We start from the raw sequence: 19649 nt of genomic DNA on the forward strand, positions 1-19649 counted from the left end.
GCAAATGCTAATATGGTATTTTGATGTAACTATTTTTAGTGAACAGCAGCTGTATTCCCTTTGTTCATAGAATTCCTATCTGAGGACAGTGGCTCACCATGTATTGTCAGTTTATTATGTGCCACCTTTGATAATACACTCCATATTATCTCTGTTTTTCTTACTAGGAAACTGGAACTTAGCAAGGTTAACTTCGCTGTCCTAACCTTTGTGCTAATTTGTTCAAATGTTATTTAGATAATTTCTGATTATTCTTTTTTTTTGGCCAGTCCTGGGGCTTGAACTCAGGACCTGAGCACTGTCCTTGGGCTTTCTTAAGGTTAGAGCTCTACCACTTGAGCCCACAGCACTACTTCTGGTTTTTTCTATGTATGTGGTGTCGGGAGCAAGAGTGGAATCAAACTGTACTTTGATTTGCATCAGATAATTGCTTGATTGTCTTATTGTTTTTTGGCCTTCTCCTGTTCAATTGATCTGAGATTTACCATATGAATGTAACCCCCAACAGTTCCCTGATTAACCATCTGGATGTAACACCTGGCGGTGCCCTGGTCTCAAGGAGGGATAAAAACTTTGAGTTGAGAATAAACGGGTGCTGCAGTTTTTGCCTGGGCTGCAGACCTCCCGGACCCGATGTGTTTGTCTCTCTTCTAATTTTTCCAATCCCTGCCCCCTATTTCAGGAACCCCAATTTGCTGCCGGTACGCCCCGGCAATGTGGTACTGAGAAATCGAATCTGGGTCTTTGTATATACTAGGCAAGCACTCTACCACTAGGTTAAGCTTCCGGCTTTGAACTCAAATGTTTAACCATAGTAGACTGCATATGTCATCTCATACCACAGAAACTCTAACTCTAGACATGTAAGCCGTGATGAGGAAGTGTATTCTTTTCTGTGACTCCTGTCAGTGTGTTGTAGGTGTCCTTCTCAATCAATTCAGGATGGTGGTAGCATTACTAGTTTTGTATACCAGTTATCAGAGGAAGCCCAGAGGCCTACTTAATCCTATCTCTTTTGAGAGGAGAGATCTTTCCCAGAAGACTACCAGCCGACTTTCTGTATGTTTTCTTGGCAAGGAGTGGGAGACCCTGATTGCCGTATACTCCAGAACTCATCCTTGTAATGTTTCCTGGAGCTGGCCTTGGCTACAGACATGTGGGAATGGGGAGGGAAATGGAATAAAATGTGGGTTCTGTTAAAAAGAATGAGCAAAGGAAATACATGCTCTGAATGAAACCTGAACTTACCCAGACTTAAACTAACAAAATGTTGCTAGTTTCTACCTTTTGAATGTATAGGCTTAATTTCATCCAGATGTTAGTTAACATCTTTATAGAAAGTCTGTCTTATAGGTCCTTTATCTTTAAAAATAAATAAGGTAACACATTACAGATTATGTGGGAAACATTGGGTTACTTAAAAGTAATTCTTGGTTACCTCTATCATACAGATAAATACAAACTGACAATTTCTTTTTAATGTATTTTTACTTATTTGAATAGAGATTATAAAAGTCTCTAGACCATCTGAAGCTTAAGAAAAATAAACCTACCAGATATAGTACTTACTTTGGAGTCTGTCCTCTCTTGCCCTTCCTTTTCCTTCTCTTTCCCCTCTCCTTCCTTCCTGTTTCTTTCCCTACCTCCTCCTGTCACATTGGGATTGAACCTCATCAGTAGTCTTTAGAGTCTCTTCTGTCATTCTGGGTTTTTTTTTGGGGGGGGGGGTGAGGGGGTCATAGGACTTGAGCTTATCCTGGGCATTGTCCCTGAGCTCTTCTGCTCAAGGCTACCACCCTACTCTTGAGCCAAGCCCCACTTCCTATTTTCTAGAGGTTAATTGGAAATGTCTCAGATCCTTTTGTGCCTGGGTGGCTTTGAACCTTGATTCTCAGATCTCAGCCTCCTGAGTAGCTAGGATTACCGTCAAGAGCCACCTCACCCAGCCCATTCTGTTTTTGTTATTTCATGTCCCTTTCTAGATATTGTCTCTTCCCACTCCTCTTTTCAAAAGTTGGGTAAATTTGAGAAGCTTCATTCTATTATATCCCAAGTAATTTTAGGTAGCTGCTGTATTTGGATTCCTCTGTTCATTTTTTTTCCTTACATTTGATGTATTGATGGAAGATACTGAATGGATTTTGTTTTTATTTTTGGATTTTAAGGGCTGGTCCTGGTACTTGAACTGGGTACTGTCCTGAGCTACTTTTCAAGGCCAGCACTCTATACTCGAACCACAGCTCCACTTCTGGTTTGTTTTTGGTGATACGACTCATGGACTTTCCTGCCCAGATTGACTTCGAACCTTTATTCTCAGATCTCAGCCATCTCCTAAGTGGTTAGAATTACAGGAATGAGTCAGCAGTGCCCAGCAATATTGGAGTTTTGAACTTAGGCTGTAGAGTGTGGAAGTGAAGTAATGTCAGCAAGATGATCTGTGTATTCTCTACCTACTCAAGACAATAGCGGATTGGAGACTGGTCCTGTCAGGTCTGAAAATAGCTGAATTAGAAGTGTCCTTACATTGTAATAATTGTTTACGTTTTGCTGTTTGTTGTACAGCATTGTTAAGTTGGAACAAAAAACCTCCTTTTATCCTTTCACCACTGTTTTGAAAGTTTATGAATGCATATATCTCCCCATTTTGTAATCTTGAGCCCTTAGATAATGCCTTGAGTTCTGCTAAAAGAAATCAAAGGTCTCATGTGGCTCCTGAGCTCAGCAGAGGACAGGGGTTACTTAACTGGCATTGATGCCCATCCACTTCCCCATGAATTATCTGAACCAGAAGGACTTGCAAAGGAGCCCAAGTTCTTTAAAGTAACATCTGGACCTAATAATTAGGAAGAACTCCTTACTTGAAGTTCTTTGTGAGCATGTGGAGTTGTATTTCCGTCTGTTTTGCTTTGCTTGCTGTAGTATGCTGATTAAGGGCTTGTGCTTCAAGGACTATATTATATGGTAAGTACTTTAAGATAATCATATAGACAGCACTGTGGAATTTATACCTCCTTTTTATTTTTTCCTTAAGTCTAAGAAAATACAGAGTGATACTTTTTTTCCAGGAATGCAAGTCATAAGCATTACTGGCCCTCTACTGATGGTAGTTTTCTGCTTGGTTGCATGTTAAATGATGCATGCTTTTTCTCATGGAGCTGTCACAATAAGGGACACTTTTATCAACCCACATGGAGTTTGCCAGCATAGTAATTGTGTCAAAGCCACTTGCTTGTCTGATGGGCTGGCTGTTCACAGTGGCATTCTTTTTTGCTGGATGATAAGAACGAAGGTCTCAGTATGTTATATAACTATACTAATAATGGATTTAGGGTAATTGTAATTAAAGGTTACTGCCATGAACATTGTTACAGTTTGGGAAGCTTTAGTTTTAGTTTGTGTCTGCCTATTTAACTTTATTATATTAGGCAAATCTAGCTTCTGAGTCTGTTTCCTTGATGATAAAGCAAATGAGGATACTATACTAGATAATGTAATACTGTTCATTCAGTAAATAATTACTTACCACCTAACATGTACCAGTCTAGATGGTGGGAATTTTGTGGTTAGTGAAAGAAAGATCCCAGCCCTTGTGGAGGTTTGTTTTGTTTTCTTCTCTTCTTCTTATCTTGCTGGTCCCGAGGCTTGAACTAGGGATCCTAGGCTCTGTCCATGAACTGCTTTTACTCAAGACTAGTGCTCTATCACTTGAGCCACAATTCCACTTTTTTGGTTGATTCATTGGAGTTAGTTTTACAGACATTCCTGCCTGGGTTGGCTTCAAACTGTAATGTTCAGATCTCACCCTCCTGTGTAGCTAGGATTATAGGCATGAACCATTGGCTTCCTGGAGCTTTTATTATTTTAGTGGGGATTCTACTGCATAGTATTCTCCATTTTCCTGGATGGTAGAGCTTAAGGCATGTGCATAACTCAAATGCTGAGGGTTATATATATGGTAACTGGTGAGTGGATGCACTATCATGTTCTACATATATGTGGTAATTTGTTGAAGAGACCATTATCAAAAGAGAAGGTAGTGTTTAATTTTAAACTGTTTAACTCTTATTTATTTATTATTTAATTATTTATTTATTTTATTGTGGGTCATGGGATTTTTATTTTATTTTATTTTTATAATCACTCATTGAAGTAGTAATTGCCTAATAAGAGAACAGTGCCAGAAAGGAAAAGTAGTAAAAGTGTTTATATTTTAATCTGTCTCAGTCCTGAATTGCTAACATTAAGTATGCACACTGGGAAAGAGCCACAGATTTGAATTGTGGAAATTAATGGAGATTTGATACTGTAGAATGAAAGATTACATTTTTCTTTTTTTTTTTCCTTTTTTTATTGTAATTAGTAAAAGGGTTACATGATATTTGCCAGGTAGAAGGTGCATTAATTCACATACATTGATACCCTTTCACATGTCTTGGTACCCATTACCCTCCCCCCCACACCCCCCACCCGTCTTGGTTTTCCCCCCTTCCCTATCAAATTTCAAATAACCAAATACAAATAAATTCAATATATCAGATAACAAAGTGAGATACTATAACAATATGATATAACCAAGGGACAGCAAAGGAGATGAGAGACAACATAGTACATTAAAGGACAACAATCATTCGTTATATGGCTTTTGTTTCAATATCCTGGAGGTCCTTTCAATTAGCTTCATACTATATGGCCTTATGTATCAAGATTTTGCCCTATTGCAGATCTCTGCTAGTAGTGCCCAAGGTTTCTACTGATTATGACGAATGAGGGAAACCATTGAGCCTAAGTTGGATCATGGGATTTGAACTTGGCCTGGGCGCTGTTCCTGAGCTCTTCAGCTCAAGGCTACCACCCTACTTCCTTTTTTCTAAAGGTTAATTGGAGATAAGAGAGTCAGGTCCTTTTGTGCCCAGGCTGGCTTTGAACCTTGAGCCTCAGTGAAACATACTTATTTCTATATAATTATGTCTACCTTTAATGGTTCAGTTAGCCATTTCCATTGGTATTAGTCTTGTAACTTTGAATTGAATAAGCAATATAAGTCAACTCTGGCATTCTTAAATACAGTGGAGGCTGTATTTGTAAAGCTTCACTGTGGCATATCTATGCTCTGTTTTCACACTGTCTTTTTACCTCTGTTTGCCAACCTACTTTTGATTTGATTACATGGCCACATAATTTTGCCTATAATTATTCTCTGCGGTCAAACTACTTATAGTAAATAGAAAAATATCTTCATTTTGTCCCATAGACATTTCTAAACATTGACATGAATTTTATCTGAGGAATAGACCATAGGATCTGTAGTTAGATTATTTGTGCATAATGGCCCTAGTTTACATTACCAAGTATGTAAAAGGAGATATGTCCATTTTTAGTAATCTTGAACAAAACACATAGACCATTTACTATTTGTAAAATGGAGATAATACCTATTCTGCAGAATGTCTTGAGCTGTTGAAATTATGTGCATTGAGCCTGTCATAATAAGCTGTTAGTGGTAGCTCTTATATTTAAGATATGAACATTTATTAATGCTTTTAACATAGCTGAAGAATCTTAGTTTTAATTTCATCGATCTTAAAATATTTTGGCTTTGAGCCAGCTTTCATTAGTTTCTCCAGGCTATTCTTAGTGTCAGAATAATTAGAGAACTGACAGTTTATTTTGTTTAGCTTAGATAAATGTAATACATTTTTTCATGAATTTTATCAGGATATTTATTCAGCTCTCAAAATATAATTAAAGAGATGATGGAAATCAATTTCAGTTATTTCACTACTCCATTAAGTGAGATGAGGAAAATGACATGTTGAAAGATAAAAGGAGAGACAGGCACAGGCACCAATGGCTCACACCTGTAATTAGGAAAGTCTTTGAGATTCTTCCCCCTCACCCCCATTAACCACCAGTATACAGGAAGTGGTGCTGTGGTTCAAAGTGGTAGACTACTAGCCTTGAGTGAAATAACTCAGAGACAGTGCTCAGACCCTAAGTTCAAGTCCCACGACTAAGAAAAAGAATAAAAAGGAATTATACAGCAATGATTGACTCCTGAAATGGTTCCATGCTAGCTTGGGCAGAGAAGTCTACAGGAGTCCAATCTACATAAAGAGAAGCTGGATGAAAGGGCTTTTGCCTGTGATCCTAGCTAAAAAGTAGGCAGATGAAGCCTTAGGCACCAGTCCTACTTTGAAAGGAGACCTTATCTTAAAATTTACCTGTGAAAAATAGGGCTGGAAATGTAGAAGCAGAGTACTAGTGCACCAAGCTTCAGACCCTGAATTTTTCACACTCAAGAGTTTGGAAGACCTGATTTTGAATTTTAAATGGTAAGAATGGAAAATATTATCACACATGTGCATACATTATGGATTCTTCTCTTGTAGCATTATGCTAAATAACATTACTGTTCCCTGATTTTCATGTTTCTTGTGGCCTTTATGTCATTTCTTCGGCTTCTTCCTTACATACATAGTTTTTCAGGATTGTGTAAGAAACAAGGGACACTTTTTATTATAAGTATGTGCTTATAGCTGTCCATCGATATGACCACAACTCCAACTGGTATGTAGTATGTAAACAGCCTCCTTCAAAGCTGTTTGGCCAACTAGATGCCTCCCAGATTTCTCAGTTGCAGTGATTCAAAATCAAATGTTGTGACCAGACTGACCTTTAACCTTTACCTATTTCCATGCATGGCTTCACCATTCTCCCTGATCTCCAACAACTGAGACATTTTATGACTCTTTTTTTTCTCTTTGACTTTAGTCTAGACTCCGTCATTTCCAGTGTATGCCATTACCATAAGATTGGGTTATTCAGTGAGTTCCTGGATCCTGTTCTGTTTTAACCTTTGCTCTTATACTGCACTTAGGTTGGAATGCCTGAAACAAGAATCAAATATATTTTGCTTCTTCCTAAAGTGTTTGTGTATGACTCTATAGAAGCTAAATTGTTTTCCAAAGTAGCTCCCCCACTTTATACTCTTACTGTCAGGGTTGTAAATTCCAAACTTTCTACATCCATATCATTTACTTACTTGTCTTTTTGGTTATAGTTACCCTACTAAAGTCAAATAGAATCACCTAGTGGTTTTGCTTTGTAGTTTTCGTAAGAAACTGAGTTTAGTTTTTTTTAATATATTTTTTATTGTAATTAAGTTCTTGGGCTTTCTCAAGTTTAGACCTCTACCACTGGAGTCACAGCCATTTTTTTAATATTCTTTTTTTATTGTAATTAATAGAAAGGTTACATTATATTCACCAGATAGGAAGTGCATTACTTCACAAACATCGCTACCCTTTCTCATGTTTTTGTCCCCATTTCCCTCCCTGAGTTTAGTTTATTTTTTTGTGCCAGTCCCAGGACTTGTCCCTGAACATTTTTATATGCTACAGTCCAGCACTACCACTTTAGCTATAATAACTCTTACTTCCAACTTCCAGGTAGTTTATTGGAATTATGTAAGCATCTGGCTTTGAACTGAGATTCTCAGTTCTCAGTCTATTGAAGTAGCTAGGATTTATAGGTATGAGAGCCACCGATACCCGGCATAATTGTTTAGATACTTATTTTTTATAGTACTGGGAGCTTGAACTGAGGCCTTGAAATTTGTTGAGTAGGGACTTTACCAGTTGCATCAAACACTCTACCCCCCTAGCCCTTTCTGCTTTTTCAGATGGGGTCTTGTTTTTGCTAGCCTCAGGTGGGATCTCCCTTCCTATATCATTTCCTTGTCACTGGGCTTCCACCAAGCTCGATCGTTGAGATTGAGTATCACTGACTTTTCTTGCCTAAGCTAGGTAGGTTTGAGCTGTAATTTGAATCTATGCCTTCTTTTTTTTTTTTTTTTTTTTGCCAGTCCTGGGCTTGAGCTCAGGGCCTGAGCACTGTCCTTGGACTTTCTCAAGGCTAGAGCTCTACCACTAGAGCCTCAGCACCACTTCCGGCTTTTTTTTCTATGTATGTGGTACCAAGGAATCGAACCCGGGTCTTCGTGCATGCGAGGCAAGCACTTTAACCACTAGGCCAAACTCCTGGCCCTCTATGCCTTCTTTATAGCTGGAATTACAGGCATACCCCAACTATGCCCAGCTCAGAGTTCTATGAGCATCTTTTTTGAGTGCTTATTAGCCATGTGAGGTTTTGCTTTTAGAGAAATGTAAATGTCTGTTTAAAACCTTTGCCAATTGGATATTGTCTTTATTGAGTTACAAGAGTTCTTTGTGTACTCTGGTGATTTTTGGGAGATATGATTAGTATTTAAAGAAATATACTGAAAGGTGATTTTCTTTCTTCCTTTCTTTTTTTCTTTTTTCTGTTATAGTGCTTGAATTCAGAACTTCAGCTTTGTCCCATATTGAGATACAGCATCACCACCAGTTTTCTGGTGGTTAAGAGTCTCACAGACTTTCTTGCTCAGGCTGGCTGTGAATTGTGATCCTCAGATCTCAGAGTAGCTGGGATTACCAGTAGGAAATCTGGCCTTTCAAAATGATGAAAACACTTTACAATTAGTGCTGATGTTTGTACAATTGAATATACTCAAACCAATAACAGTATACTGTAACAGGATGAATTTTGTGTTATGTGAATTGTATCTCAAGTGTGATTTTACTTATTTTATCAAGTATGCTTTTAAACAGTTGTTCTTTAGGTTTTCTTTCTTAAGCATTCTCAGATTTGTGCCATTTTAGAAGACAGGACCTGGCAAGGTGGTCATGAGGTGGAAATAGGCGGTTCAAGGCCTGCCCAGGCAAAAAGTCAACAAATAAGCTGGGTATGGTTTTGCACATTTGTGATCCCAGCTATGTAAGAGGCACAGGTAAAAAGACACACAGTCTTGAGATTGGACCCAGTCAAAAATGAGAGAGATATCTGAAAAGTGACTAAAGCAAAAAAGGGCTAGGATTTTGCCTCAAGTACTTTCTTGACAAGGATAACGGGGGCTGGGAGTGTGGCCTCTAGGGATAGAGTGCTTGCCTAGCATGCACAAAGGCCCGGGTTCATAGACACAGAAAAAACTGGAAGTGGTGCTGTGGCTTAAGTGGTAGAGTGAGTGCTAGCTTTGAGAAAGCAAAAGGACAGTGCTTAGGCCCTGTGTTCAAGCCCCAGGACTGGCACGGGGAAAAAAAAAGGAACAAAAAACCGGATAACACCATGAGTTCAAATCCTGATTAGTGCTTTTTTTTTTTTTTTTTTTTTTTTTTTGGGTGGGTCATGGGGTGCTGTCTTCCACCTCTTCAGCTGGAGGCTTACCACCTTACTTCGTGTTTTCTTTTTTTTTTTTTTTTTTTGCCAGTCCTGGGCTTGGGCTCAGGGCCTGAGCACTGTCCTTGGACTTTTTCAAGGTTAGGGCTCTACCACTTGAGCCTCAGCACCACTTCCGGCCTTTTTCTATGTATGTGGTACCGAGGAGGCCAAACTCCCGGCCCCTTACTTCGTGTTTTCTAGAGGTTAATTGGAGATAAGAATCTCAGGTTCTTCATAGGCTCAATGGTTTCCCTCATTTGTCATAATCAGTAGAAACCTTGGGCTCTCCTAGCAGAGATTTACAATAGAACAAAACCTAGGTACATAAGGCCATATAGAATGACACTAAATGAAAGGTCCTCCAGGATATAGAAACAAAAGCCATATAATGAGTGATTGTTGTCCTTAATACACTATGTTATCTCTTATCTCTTTTGCAGTTATCTCATATTGTTACAGTATTTCACCTAGTTGTCTGATATATTGTATATATGCGTATTTGAAGTTATTTGAAGTTGGATAGGGAAAGGAGAAAACAAGGTGGGGGTGGGGGGGAACTTGAACTCAGGGCCTGAACATCTCTATGCTCAAGGCTAGTGCTCTACCACTAGAGTCACAACACCACTTCCAGCTTTTTTCTATATATGTGGTATCAAGGAATTGAAACCAGGCCTTCATTCGTGCTAGGCAAGCACTCTACTACTAGGCCAAACTCCCAGCCCTTGATTTTGTTTTAATGTATGAAATATATCTGTACTTTCTAGCACTGAGAGAATCCACATATTGTACAATACAGGCTATTAAGTACATAGAAAGTAATTTTCCCTAAAGAGCCAGATTTGGGTCTGATATTATTTATAATTAGCTGAACCAAGTAAAAGTAATTACTTCATGAATATTTGTCCCTTTAAATTCTTGCTGTGGAAAATCAGTTTTTGCTATTGTGATGTTGCTTTGGTTCTATGATTCTCAGAGAAATTCTAAAAGTTAGCAGTCTCCATTTTCTCCTGCGCGTATAATCCTTTCTTCTTAATGTATGCCTTGTCCCTCTGTCTTTGCCATACCTCTTCTCACTCTGCTTTTCCCTTCCCTTTCGCTTGTCATCATACTAAAATTGGAGAGTCTGTGAATTATTTTATGGTTTTGTTTTGTTACAGTATAAGCTGTAACCATGACTACCGAAGTTGGCTCTGCATCTGAAGTGAGGGACTCTGACCAGTTGGGAGCAGATGCAATCAAGGAGAAAGCTAAAGAAGTAGCAGAAAACCAGATGAATCAGTCGTCCGAGCCTGAAGAGGAAAAACCATCTCCTACAGCTGAAAGCCAAAGTAGTCCACGCCGCCGTAAGAGAGAGAAAGATCCATCTGAGAGCAGGGGTATTTCTCGATTCATTCCCCCGTGGCTTAAGAAACAGAAGTCCTATAACTTAGTAGTGGCCAAAGATGGAGGAGATAAAAAAGAGTCTACCCAAGGTGTTATGGAAGAACAAATCTTAGATAAAGAAGATTCCCTTCCAGTAGAAGAGAGAAGGGCTAAAGGTGATGCTGAAGAAACGGCTCAGAGGAAACATCAGGAGGCCAAGGTGGAATTGAAGGAAGAACAGCCTTCTGTGAGCCAAGCTGAAACACAGGTATGTTTGAGGGTGGTTATTCAGAACCACATAGGAGAAGGATATAGGTCTTGGATTGTTTTACTACAGACTTCCTGTCATTTAAAAAAGGAAAAAACCTTTTCCAAAGTAATAAATCAAAACACTTACATATACATATATATATAATATTTATATATAATATATAAAGTTCTTATAGCTTCCTGTTCTCTTAGACTGCTGTCTTTTTTTTTTTGCCAGTCCTGGGCTTGAGCTCAGGGCCTGAGCACTGTCCTTGGACTTTCTCAAGGCTTGAGCTCTATAACTTGAGCCTTGGCACCACTTCCGGGTTTTTTCTATGTATGTGGTACCAAAAAATCTAACCTGGGTCTTCATGCATGCTAGGCAAGCACTCTACCACTAGGCCAAACTCCCAGCCTCCTGTCTCTTCTTAAACAGGATTGTGTATGTGTATTTTGGTTTTCTAATGAAGCCTAGATTTTGCTATGGTATGAGATTTAATTCATTTCAAATTCTGTCATTTGAATGATACTTAATTTTTTGCTGTGGGTATATAGTTTCTTTTATTCGTTTAATTTCCAAATTACTAACCTGGTAAAAGCATGGTATAAAGAGGGCGAAGAAAAAATATCCTTCATAGTATAAATTTCAATTATTTTAAAATCTCAGGCTTATTTATAATTATAATGATCACAAGTCAAAAAGAACTTATTTTTGTGGCATTAAGTTTTGAATTTTCACTTGCTGGGCAGGTCCGCTACTACGTGAGGTGTGTACCATAGCCTCTTTTGTTTTAGTTTATTTTTTAGGCGGGGGTGTTGTTTTGGCTTGGGGTTGTTCTTGGTGTATGATCCTCCTGTGGCTACATCTCCCATGTAGTTAGGATTACAAGTGAATACCAGCACACCTGGTGTGTTTGACTAGATGAATGTCTTAACTCTTTTTTTGTTTGGGTTGTCTTTGAGCCATAATTCTTTTAAGTATCTGGAATTACAGGCATGAACTACTATGTCTGTCCCATATCCCCACTCCCCACCCCAAGCCCCCCCCCCCCACAGGGGGAAGGAAGCCATAATTGGAGCTTGGAGCTTGCCTGGAATGTATCATATATATAACTCGTGCTGGCCTCTTAAACTCACTGTCCTCCTGCTGGAGCCTTCCAAGTGCGATCCTAGGTTGAGACTACCATACCTGGTGATTATTACTTTTAGTAAAGATTTTCCTTTTGGGTTCAGTATACTAGCACTTACTTAGTATGCATAAGGCTGTATGTCCACCATAGCAAAAATAAAACACAAAAGCAAAAAACCCCAAAGTATCCGTGCTGGTGGCTCATCCCTATAATCCTAGCTATTCTGGAGGCTGAGATATAGGAATTGTGATTGAGATGTCAGTGCTGTCAGAAAAGTCTTATCTCTAATTAACTAGCAAAAGCTGGAAGTAGAGTTGTGGCTCAAGTGTGAAAAAGCCAAATGTGGGAGTATAAGTCCCTAAGTTCAGGCCCTAGTACTGGCGTAAGAACAAATATAAAGAAAAACAGCAAAAATGATTTTCTTCTTGATTTTTAACTCTTTCAATATTGCTAGCTTTTTCACAAACTTAATTTTTTCCCCCTTTGATAGCCTGTTGAAGAAGTAAAGGAGGAAACAGAAGAGGAGAAGGTTAAGGAAATACAGATCGACAAATCAGAAGGAGAAACAGCAAAAAGGGAGACCAAGGAAGTGCAGACCAATGAGTTGAAGGCAGAGAAGGCCTCGCTCAAAGCTACCAAGAAGACCAAAACTGTTCAGTGTAAAGTGATTCTCCTCGATGGCACCGAATACACCTGTGATCTGGAGGTGAGACAGGTTGCTGAATGGAGAGCTGTCTTGATGCTACACTTGCTTTTGGCACAGTATAATGAATATATTTTCATGTTTTACTGGGTTTGTGCCTACCAGTGTGTTGCAAATTTGCATTTAAACAGCAACAGTATTATAGAATTACATATTTCCTGACCCTTAGCCTAAGTATGGATGGTTTCTGCACTCACTGCTCATGCATACTATGCTGTGATTGTTCTGAATGGGTATTTGCATTCAAATAGTATTTCTAGATATGAGACATTTTACTTGAGAAATAAAATTTATTTTTGTTGTGTTTTAGAGCCATTGGTATTTGAACTCAGGGACTTACTACACTTGCTTGGCTTACTTCTGCAATTGAGCCATGCCTCTAGTCATTTTTTTGCTGGTTAATTGGAGATATGTTCATGCATACAACCTTGTATCTGTTTATTTGTACATTTATATATTAGATTTAGCTTATGTATGAGAGAAAATGTTATTTGTCTCTCTGGGCATGACTTCAATTTAATATTTTTTTTCCTCTGGTCCATACATTCTCCCCCTCACCTCCCAAAGTCCTGGGCATGAGCTCAGGGTCTGAGCACTGTCCTTGGACTTTCTCAAAGCTAGAGCTCTCTCACTTGAGCCTCAGCACTACTTCCGGCATTTTTCTATGTATGTGGTACTGAGGAATTGAACCCAGTTCTTCATGCATGCTAGGCAAGCACTCTACCTAGGTTAAACTCCCGGCCCCAGGTCCATAGATTTTTTTGCAAATGATGTAATATCTTTCTTTCTAATGGAGGAGTAAAATCTCATTATGTATATATAGTATATATATCACATTTTTTTTTAAATCCATTTGTCCCTTGAGGGTCATCTGGGCTGTTTTTGTTCCTTGGCTGTGGTAAATAGTGCAGCAGTGAGCATGGCTGTGCAAATGACTTTATTGTATCCTGATTTCTAATATTTTGGATAAATGCCCAAGAATGGTATTATTGCTGGATTATAGTGTAGTTTTATGTTTAGATTCTTGAAAAATTTCCAAACTTTTCCAGCGTGGTTGAACAAGTTTCCATTTCCACTAACAGAAAATGTTCCACCTCCAATCAGTATCTGTTGTTTACGTTCTTGTTGATGGCCATTCTGTCTTGGTTGAGATAGAATTTCAGTGTTTTTGTTTTTTTTCTTTTTAATTCTCATTTTCTCAATGGCCAAAGATGTTGAGCATTTCTTCGTATGTCTGTTGGCTCTGTTTACTTCTGAAAAGACTATTTAGGTTGTTTACCCATGTATTTATTGAATTTTTTGATTGTTTGAGGATTTAGTTTCTTGAGCTCTTTGTATTTTCTGAATATGAGACTATGGTATGTAGCTTTTTATCTTGCTAAGTATGTCCTTTGCTGTGCAAAACTTCTTAAGGACTTCCATAAATTGCATTTATTAATTATTTTTATGTTTTAAAGTTTCTTCCTTCTTTCCTTCTGGAAAACCTTTGATAAATTAGGGATTGTCTATTCTTTGGAGATATTGTAGACTTTGTCTTTAAAAGTTATCATGGTTTGGTGGCTCTTTAGAGGAAAGACTGAGAGTTTGAGATAGTTTTTTTTGTTTGTTTGAACCATTGATTTAATCGTATTATATTTATGGTCCCCTTCAATTTTTTTCTTGATTACATTTTAGAAATTTAATTTGTCATCTAATTTGACAAGTTTTTCTTACATGAAGCTTTTTCTAGTATTCTTATCTTAGGCACTTCATTTTGATTTTTCTTAGTTTCTAGTGATGTTTATTCTCTTGATTATTTTTATTATACATATATTCTAACTTTTTCAAACTAACAAGTTGGTTTTGTTATTTGTTGCTTATATCTTTCCTGTTTTGTAATATTTGTTTCCTTTTGTTCTTTTTAAGATTACCTGTTCTTGAGTTTAATACTTAAATAATTGTTTTTATGGTTCTAATTTTCCCTTCAAATACATTTTGTTGATTGTATGAAATGGTTATTATATTTTGCACCCCCCCTTTATTTATTTATTTTTGGTGTGTGTGCTTCCTTTATTTTGTTTTTGTACCAGAGTTTAAATTCATTGCCTTGAACTTGCTAGATAAGTGCTTTAGCATAGTTCCAGCAAAATAGAATTTGTAGTTTTTTATTTAGGCTACCCTACAGCAGATTTTTTTCCTTTTAGGCCAGAAGCTTAAGTTCTGAGTAGGAACTTCATATTTAGCAACAGAAATTATCAGTATCCTAAAAGTCTTTATAATACAGAAGTTTTAAGTTACATTCACTTTTGTAATGAGTGTCCCCTTTAAGTTTCCTTCCCATTTTTGTTTTCTCCTTGCTTAGTATTATTAATTTGGGTCTGCGACTCATCAGACCTGCTCAATTTCCCCTTCACAGGAGCTGTCTCAAGGACAGCCATCACTTGACTCAGTATTCTCTTGCTTCCCTGTTTCAGTACTGATCTTAGATTGGGAGATGTGCTGAAGCTGCTTATCTGTGTTTCTGTAGCTTCACTCCGGAACTCAGTGTCTGAGTACTATTTGTGAAACTAGGTTGTGAGAACCTAGCTATTAATGCATTTGTGAGCTCGCAAAGAGGGCTAACTGCAATTTGAGAAATAAATACTTTGGTTTGGGAGAATATATTTTTTCAACTTATTTATGTCAGTAAAGGTTTTTTTCTTGTCCTTTCTAAGATGAGTGCTGGTAGTTCTCCCCTCCCCCTCCTCGTATATACTATGTTTGAATTTTAATCAGACCTTTAGATTATATGGCATGCTCACTGAAGGAAGACCTAATTATCTTAATTTAGGATAATTATAACAATAGAAGCTGTAAGTGCCATAGCTTCTGCATAAAGCTGTGCGATGATGGAATGGCCTGATTTATTACATAGGTATTGGAATAAGGTTATCCTAGGAAATCTCCAGTGAAAGTTTGAGATTAAAACCACTTTGTATGACAAGAAAGTAGCTGGGAATAATGAACCAGAATCTGTAATATCATTGGTATGTAAGATCTAGTGAGGTCAAGATGGTATTTATATTCAGACTGTGTTAATTAGTTGTACAACAGTAGTAATTTAAGAGGGCTTTTTAATTCACCACAGTGGTAAGACATTGGTGATTTTGTATTACCTATCATTGCTTTTGATTAAAGAATCCTTGAAATCATTTAAGTGTGGCTATATTGACTGAATATATTTATTTTTTATTTTTTTTATATCTGTTTGTTTATTGCCAGTCCTCGGGCTTGAACTCAGGGCTTAAGCACTGTCCTTGGGCTTTCCTCAAGGATAGCATTCTACCACTGGAGCCACAGCACCATTTCTGGCTTTTCTATATCTGTGGTACTGAAAAATAGAATCCAGGTGTTCGTGCATACTAGGCCTGACTCTGACCCCCATTAGGCCTGACTCTGACCCCCATTTTTATTTTTTTTTTTGAAATCAAGAAACAAGGCCTTGAGTTCAAAACCTCACTGCTACCACAATAAAAACTATAAAAATCAAGAAATGTAATTCTGAAAGGTATTTTTGACTGTTGTCTTAACATCACTTTAGCCTCTCTCTCTCTCTCTCTCTCTCTCTCTCTCTCTCTCTCTCTCTCTCTCTCTCTCTCTCTCTCTCTTTCTCTCTTTCTCTCTCTCTCCCTCCCTCCCTCTCCCTCTCCCTCTCCCTCTCCCCCTCCCTCCCTCCTCTCTCCTCTCTCCACTCTCCCTCTCTCCCTCTCTCCTCTCTCCTCTCTCCTCTCTCCTCTCTCCTCTCTCCTCTCACCCTCTCACCCTCTCACCCTCTCTCCTCTCTCTCTCTCTGGTTCTAGACATGGGACTTGAACTCTGGGCCTGGGTGTTGTCCCTGAGCTCTTCAGCTCAAGGCTACTGCCCTGCTCTTTGAACCACTGTGCCACTTCCAGTTTTCTGGTGGTTAATTGGAGTTAAGAGTCTCATGGACTTTAGTGCCTGGGCTGGCTTAGAACCCCCATACTCAGATCTCAGCCTCCTGAGTAGCTAAGCTTTATAGGTGTGAGACACTGTACCAGGCCGTTTATTCTCTTTAAACAGATTGTAATGATAAAACATAGCATTGTTCTGTATTGTTTTTATGTAGATGTACTGTGTAAAATACGTTTTCAGTAGCTAGTCTTATAATTTCCTCTCTTCACCCCCCACTTTTTTTTTTTTTTTTTTTAAAGACTAGGGTCTCACTTTGTCCTTCCTCAGCCTCCTGAATAGATAGGATTTCAGACATGCAGCACTGCACCTGGCTTCTCCCTGTTTATGGTTTCCTATTTGAACAGTCTTTCTCTTATGGATCAGATGAGCCTGTTCTTTCTGCTCTGAAACCTTTGAAATTATTGACAGTTCTAGAGGAGCCAGTGTAGCACAGTTTTTAAAAACAGATTATCTTCTGTAAAGTCTGTAGGTTTTTGTTTGTTTTTGGAGAAAAGAATATAGATTGCTGTTATGTCAGTAAAAGATTGCACGTAGACTTGCCAGATTTCCAGAAAGTTGAAATTAAAAAAAAAACATTAATATTGGCTTAACAGTACATTTTCAGAGAATTGAGTTAAAAAGTTTGATGAAAACAGTTTGATAATATGTTTCTTGGTAAGTAAATTTGCTCTTTTTGACTCATGAGATCTTGGGTCAAAATGTTTTTATGATTTACTTTTTATACAAATTTATTATGTAATTTGGATCTCAAATTACTATTATTATTAGTCTGGATTCTGGGGCTTGAACTCAGAGTCCAGTTGGTGTTCCTGAGCTCTTTTGCTCATGGCTAACATTCTACTACTTGCCATAGCTCCATTCTCACCGTTTTTTTTTTTTTTGTTTTGTTTTGTTTTGTTTTTTGCTGATAAGCCATTTTCCTTTCCTGGCTGGTTTTTGAACTGTGAGCCTTAGGTCTCAGCTTCCTGAATAGTTAGGATTATAGGCATGAGCCATTAGTACCCAGCTGGATCTCAGACTTCTTTTTTAGAAAGTAGTTTATTTACTGGGGCCGGGAGTTTGATCTAGTGGTACAGTGTTTGTCTAGTATACATGAAGGTCCAGGTTCCATTCCTTGGTACCACATACATAGGAAAAGCCGGAAGTGGTGCTGTGGCTCAAGTGGTAGAGCCCTAACCTTGAGAAAGTCCAAGGACAGTGCTCAGGTCTTCAGCATAAACCCAGGACTGCCCCCACCCCCCTCCAAAAAAAAAAGGAGAGAGAAAGAACAGTTTATTTTGAATATTATTATTTTTATTTTTGGTGCTGAGTTTTGAACTTGAGGCTTTCACTTGCTTGGCAAACACTCCATTATTTTAGCCAGGGGTCTAGTCCTCTTTATTTTTCTCAAATAATGTCCAACATTTATGTCTGGGCCAACGTGACCATGATCCTATTATTTGCACTTGTACATTTGTAGCTAGGATGAATACTATACCTTGCCTTTTATTGCTAAGATATGGGGCCTTATTAACTTTTGCTTGGGCTCTCCTGAATCTGTGACTTTAACTCTCCTATGTAACTAGGATTTCACCAGGAATTGTTTTATAATGAAGAAACTTTACATTTCTATTATTTGACATTTTTTAAGGTATTAAGGATATGTGACTAGCTTACATTGGTATCAGAATTTAAATTGTGAAGACTTTTAATAGATCTCCTGAATTCTGTTTGCTGGCAATCAGGAACTTTGGATTGTTGTGGTCTAGCTGTTGGAGGAATTTATATCCTTGTTGGTGCTTGCTTCTCTAGGAGAAATATGGGAAGTCTTAGTTGAAGCTAAGGATATAAAGTCAGGACATCTATGTTTACTTTTCTTTTGACTCTTTGTATGTCTTAGGAAAGTCACTTCCTGTTTTTTCTTCTATTCTCAGATGCAAAGTAAGAATGAAAATACTTGCTTCCTCTATTTCTAGGACTCAGCTAGTTTTATTGCTGATAGGTATATATGTTTTTTTTTTTTTTAAGTCTGAAATTAAGCCTGAAAGCTTCTGAGCTTTCAGTGAATGTGCATCATAAGTTGGAATTGGTCATAATTTCCTTTGGCTTCTGAAAGCTGTTCCCACATGTTGGTTTTCTTTCTTTCTTTCTTTCTTTCTTTCTTTCTTTCTTTCTTTCTTTCTTTTCTTTCTTTTCTTCCTCCTCCTCCTCCTCCTCCTCTTCTTCCTCCTCTTCTTCTTCTTGTTCTTCTTTTATTTTTTTCCTTAGTTATGAATAAACCCATCATAATTTCAGCTTTTCCTACTCTGTTCTGATGATACACATATTTATCAGAAAACAAAATGTGTTAATTATCAGGTTGTATTCTGGGATTGGAAGTCCAATTCCCTAGCTTTACTTTCTAGCATGTTTTCTGTATTTGCCTATTTGTCTGATATCCTTAATTTACTCTACCAACTTTTTAAACTGACCTTTTCTAAGTTTTGTGGTTGAATAATTTCAACTCTACAGAGGATCTGGAAGCTTTAACTGTAAAAATTCCATAAAATAGTGACATATATTTTATGATTTTAGAATTGGCCTATATTACATGTAATTTAAAGTTTAAGTGACACAGGCCCAGTTGGAATGACTATGCCAAGCTGTCTGTCTGTCTATCCCTTTAGCTTGAAAAAGAAAAGAAAGCATATAAAATTTAAAGTGGCTGGTCTGTTCAATGAATTTTTAAATGAGAAAAGATGCTATCATGAGAGTGATATTTAAGTCTAGCTTGAAGACAAGACATTGATAGCAACAGAAATTGGCCTGGTCTCTTAATGAAGTTACTATTTCAGATAGGCCTTCAGGGTGTTACTTAGGACTTTCAGGTTCTGATTTAGAATACTGCTGACTTTTTGCATCTTCCTTTGCCAGTACATGCTGAATTGTTTTGTCTTTCTTTAAAGTTTCTCATTATATAATCTTATCTTTAGCTTTATCAGTCCATATGATTCTAGTATGTCTCTTAATGTTCAGCTCAG

General features: G+C 37.8%; 1 protein-coding gene across 14 annotated transcripts in view; it reads left to right on the forward strand.

Annotated features, from left to right (window-relative positions):
• Epb41l2 (erythrocyte membrane protein band 4.1 like 2) overlaps window positions 1–19649 on the forward strand; it is a 163571-nt gene that overhangs the window by 68724 nt on the left and 75198 nt on the right. For all 14 annotated transcript variants that reach the window (XM_090338136.1, XM_090338122.1, XM_090338128.1 and 11 more), the window contains exons 2-3: window positions 10413–10885; window positions 12487–12702. In XM_090338136.1, coding sequence (XP_090194262.1) covers window positions 10427–10885; window positions 12487–12702 — 675 coding nt within the window. In that variant the 5' untranslated portion in view covers window positions 10413–10426. The remainder of the gene's footprint in view (window positions 1–10412; window positions 10886–12486; window positions 12703–19649) is intronic.

This window comes from Megascapheus bottae, chromosome 8 (genome assembly GCF_031878675.1).
Source record: "Megascapheus bottae isolate mThoBot1 chromosome 8, mThoBot2.hap1, whole genome shotgun sequence".
Taxonomy (NCBI): Eukaryota; Metazoa; Chordata; class Mammalia; order Rodentia; family Geomyidae; genus Megascapheus; species Megascapheus bottae.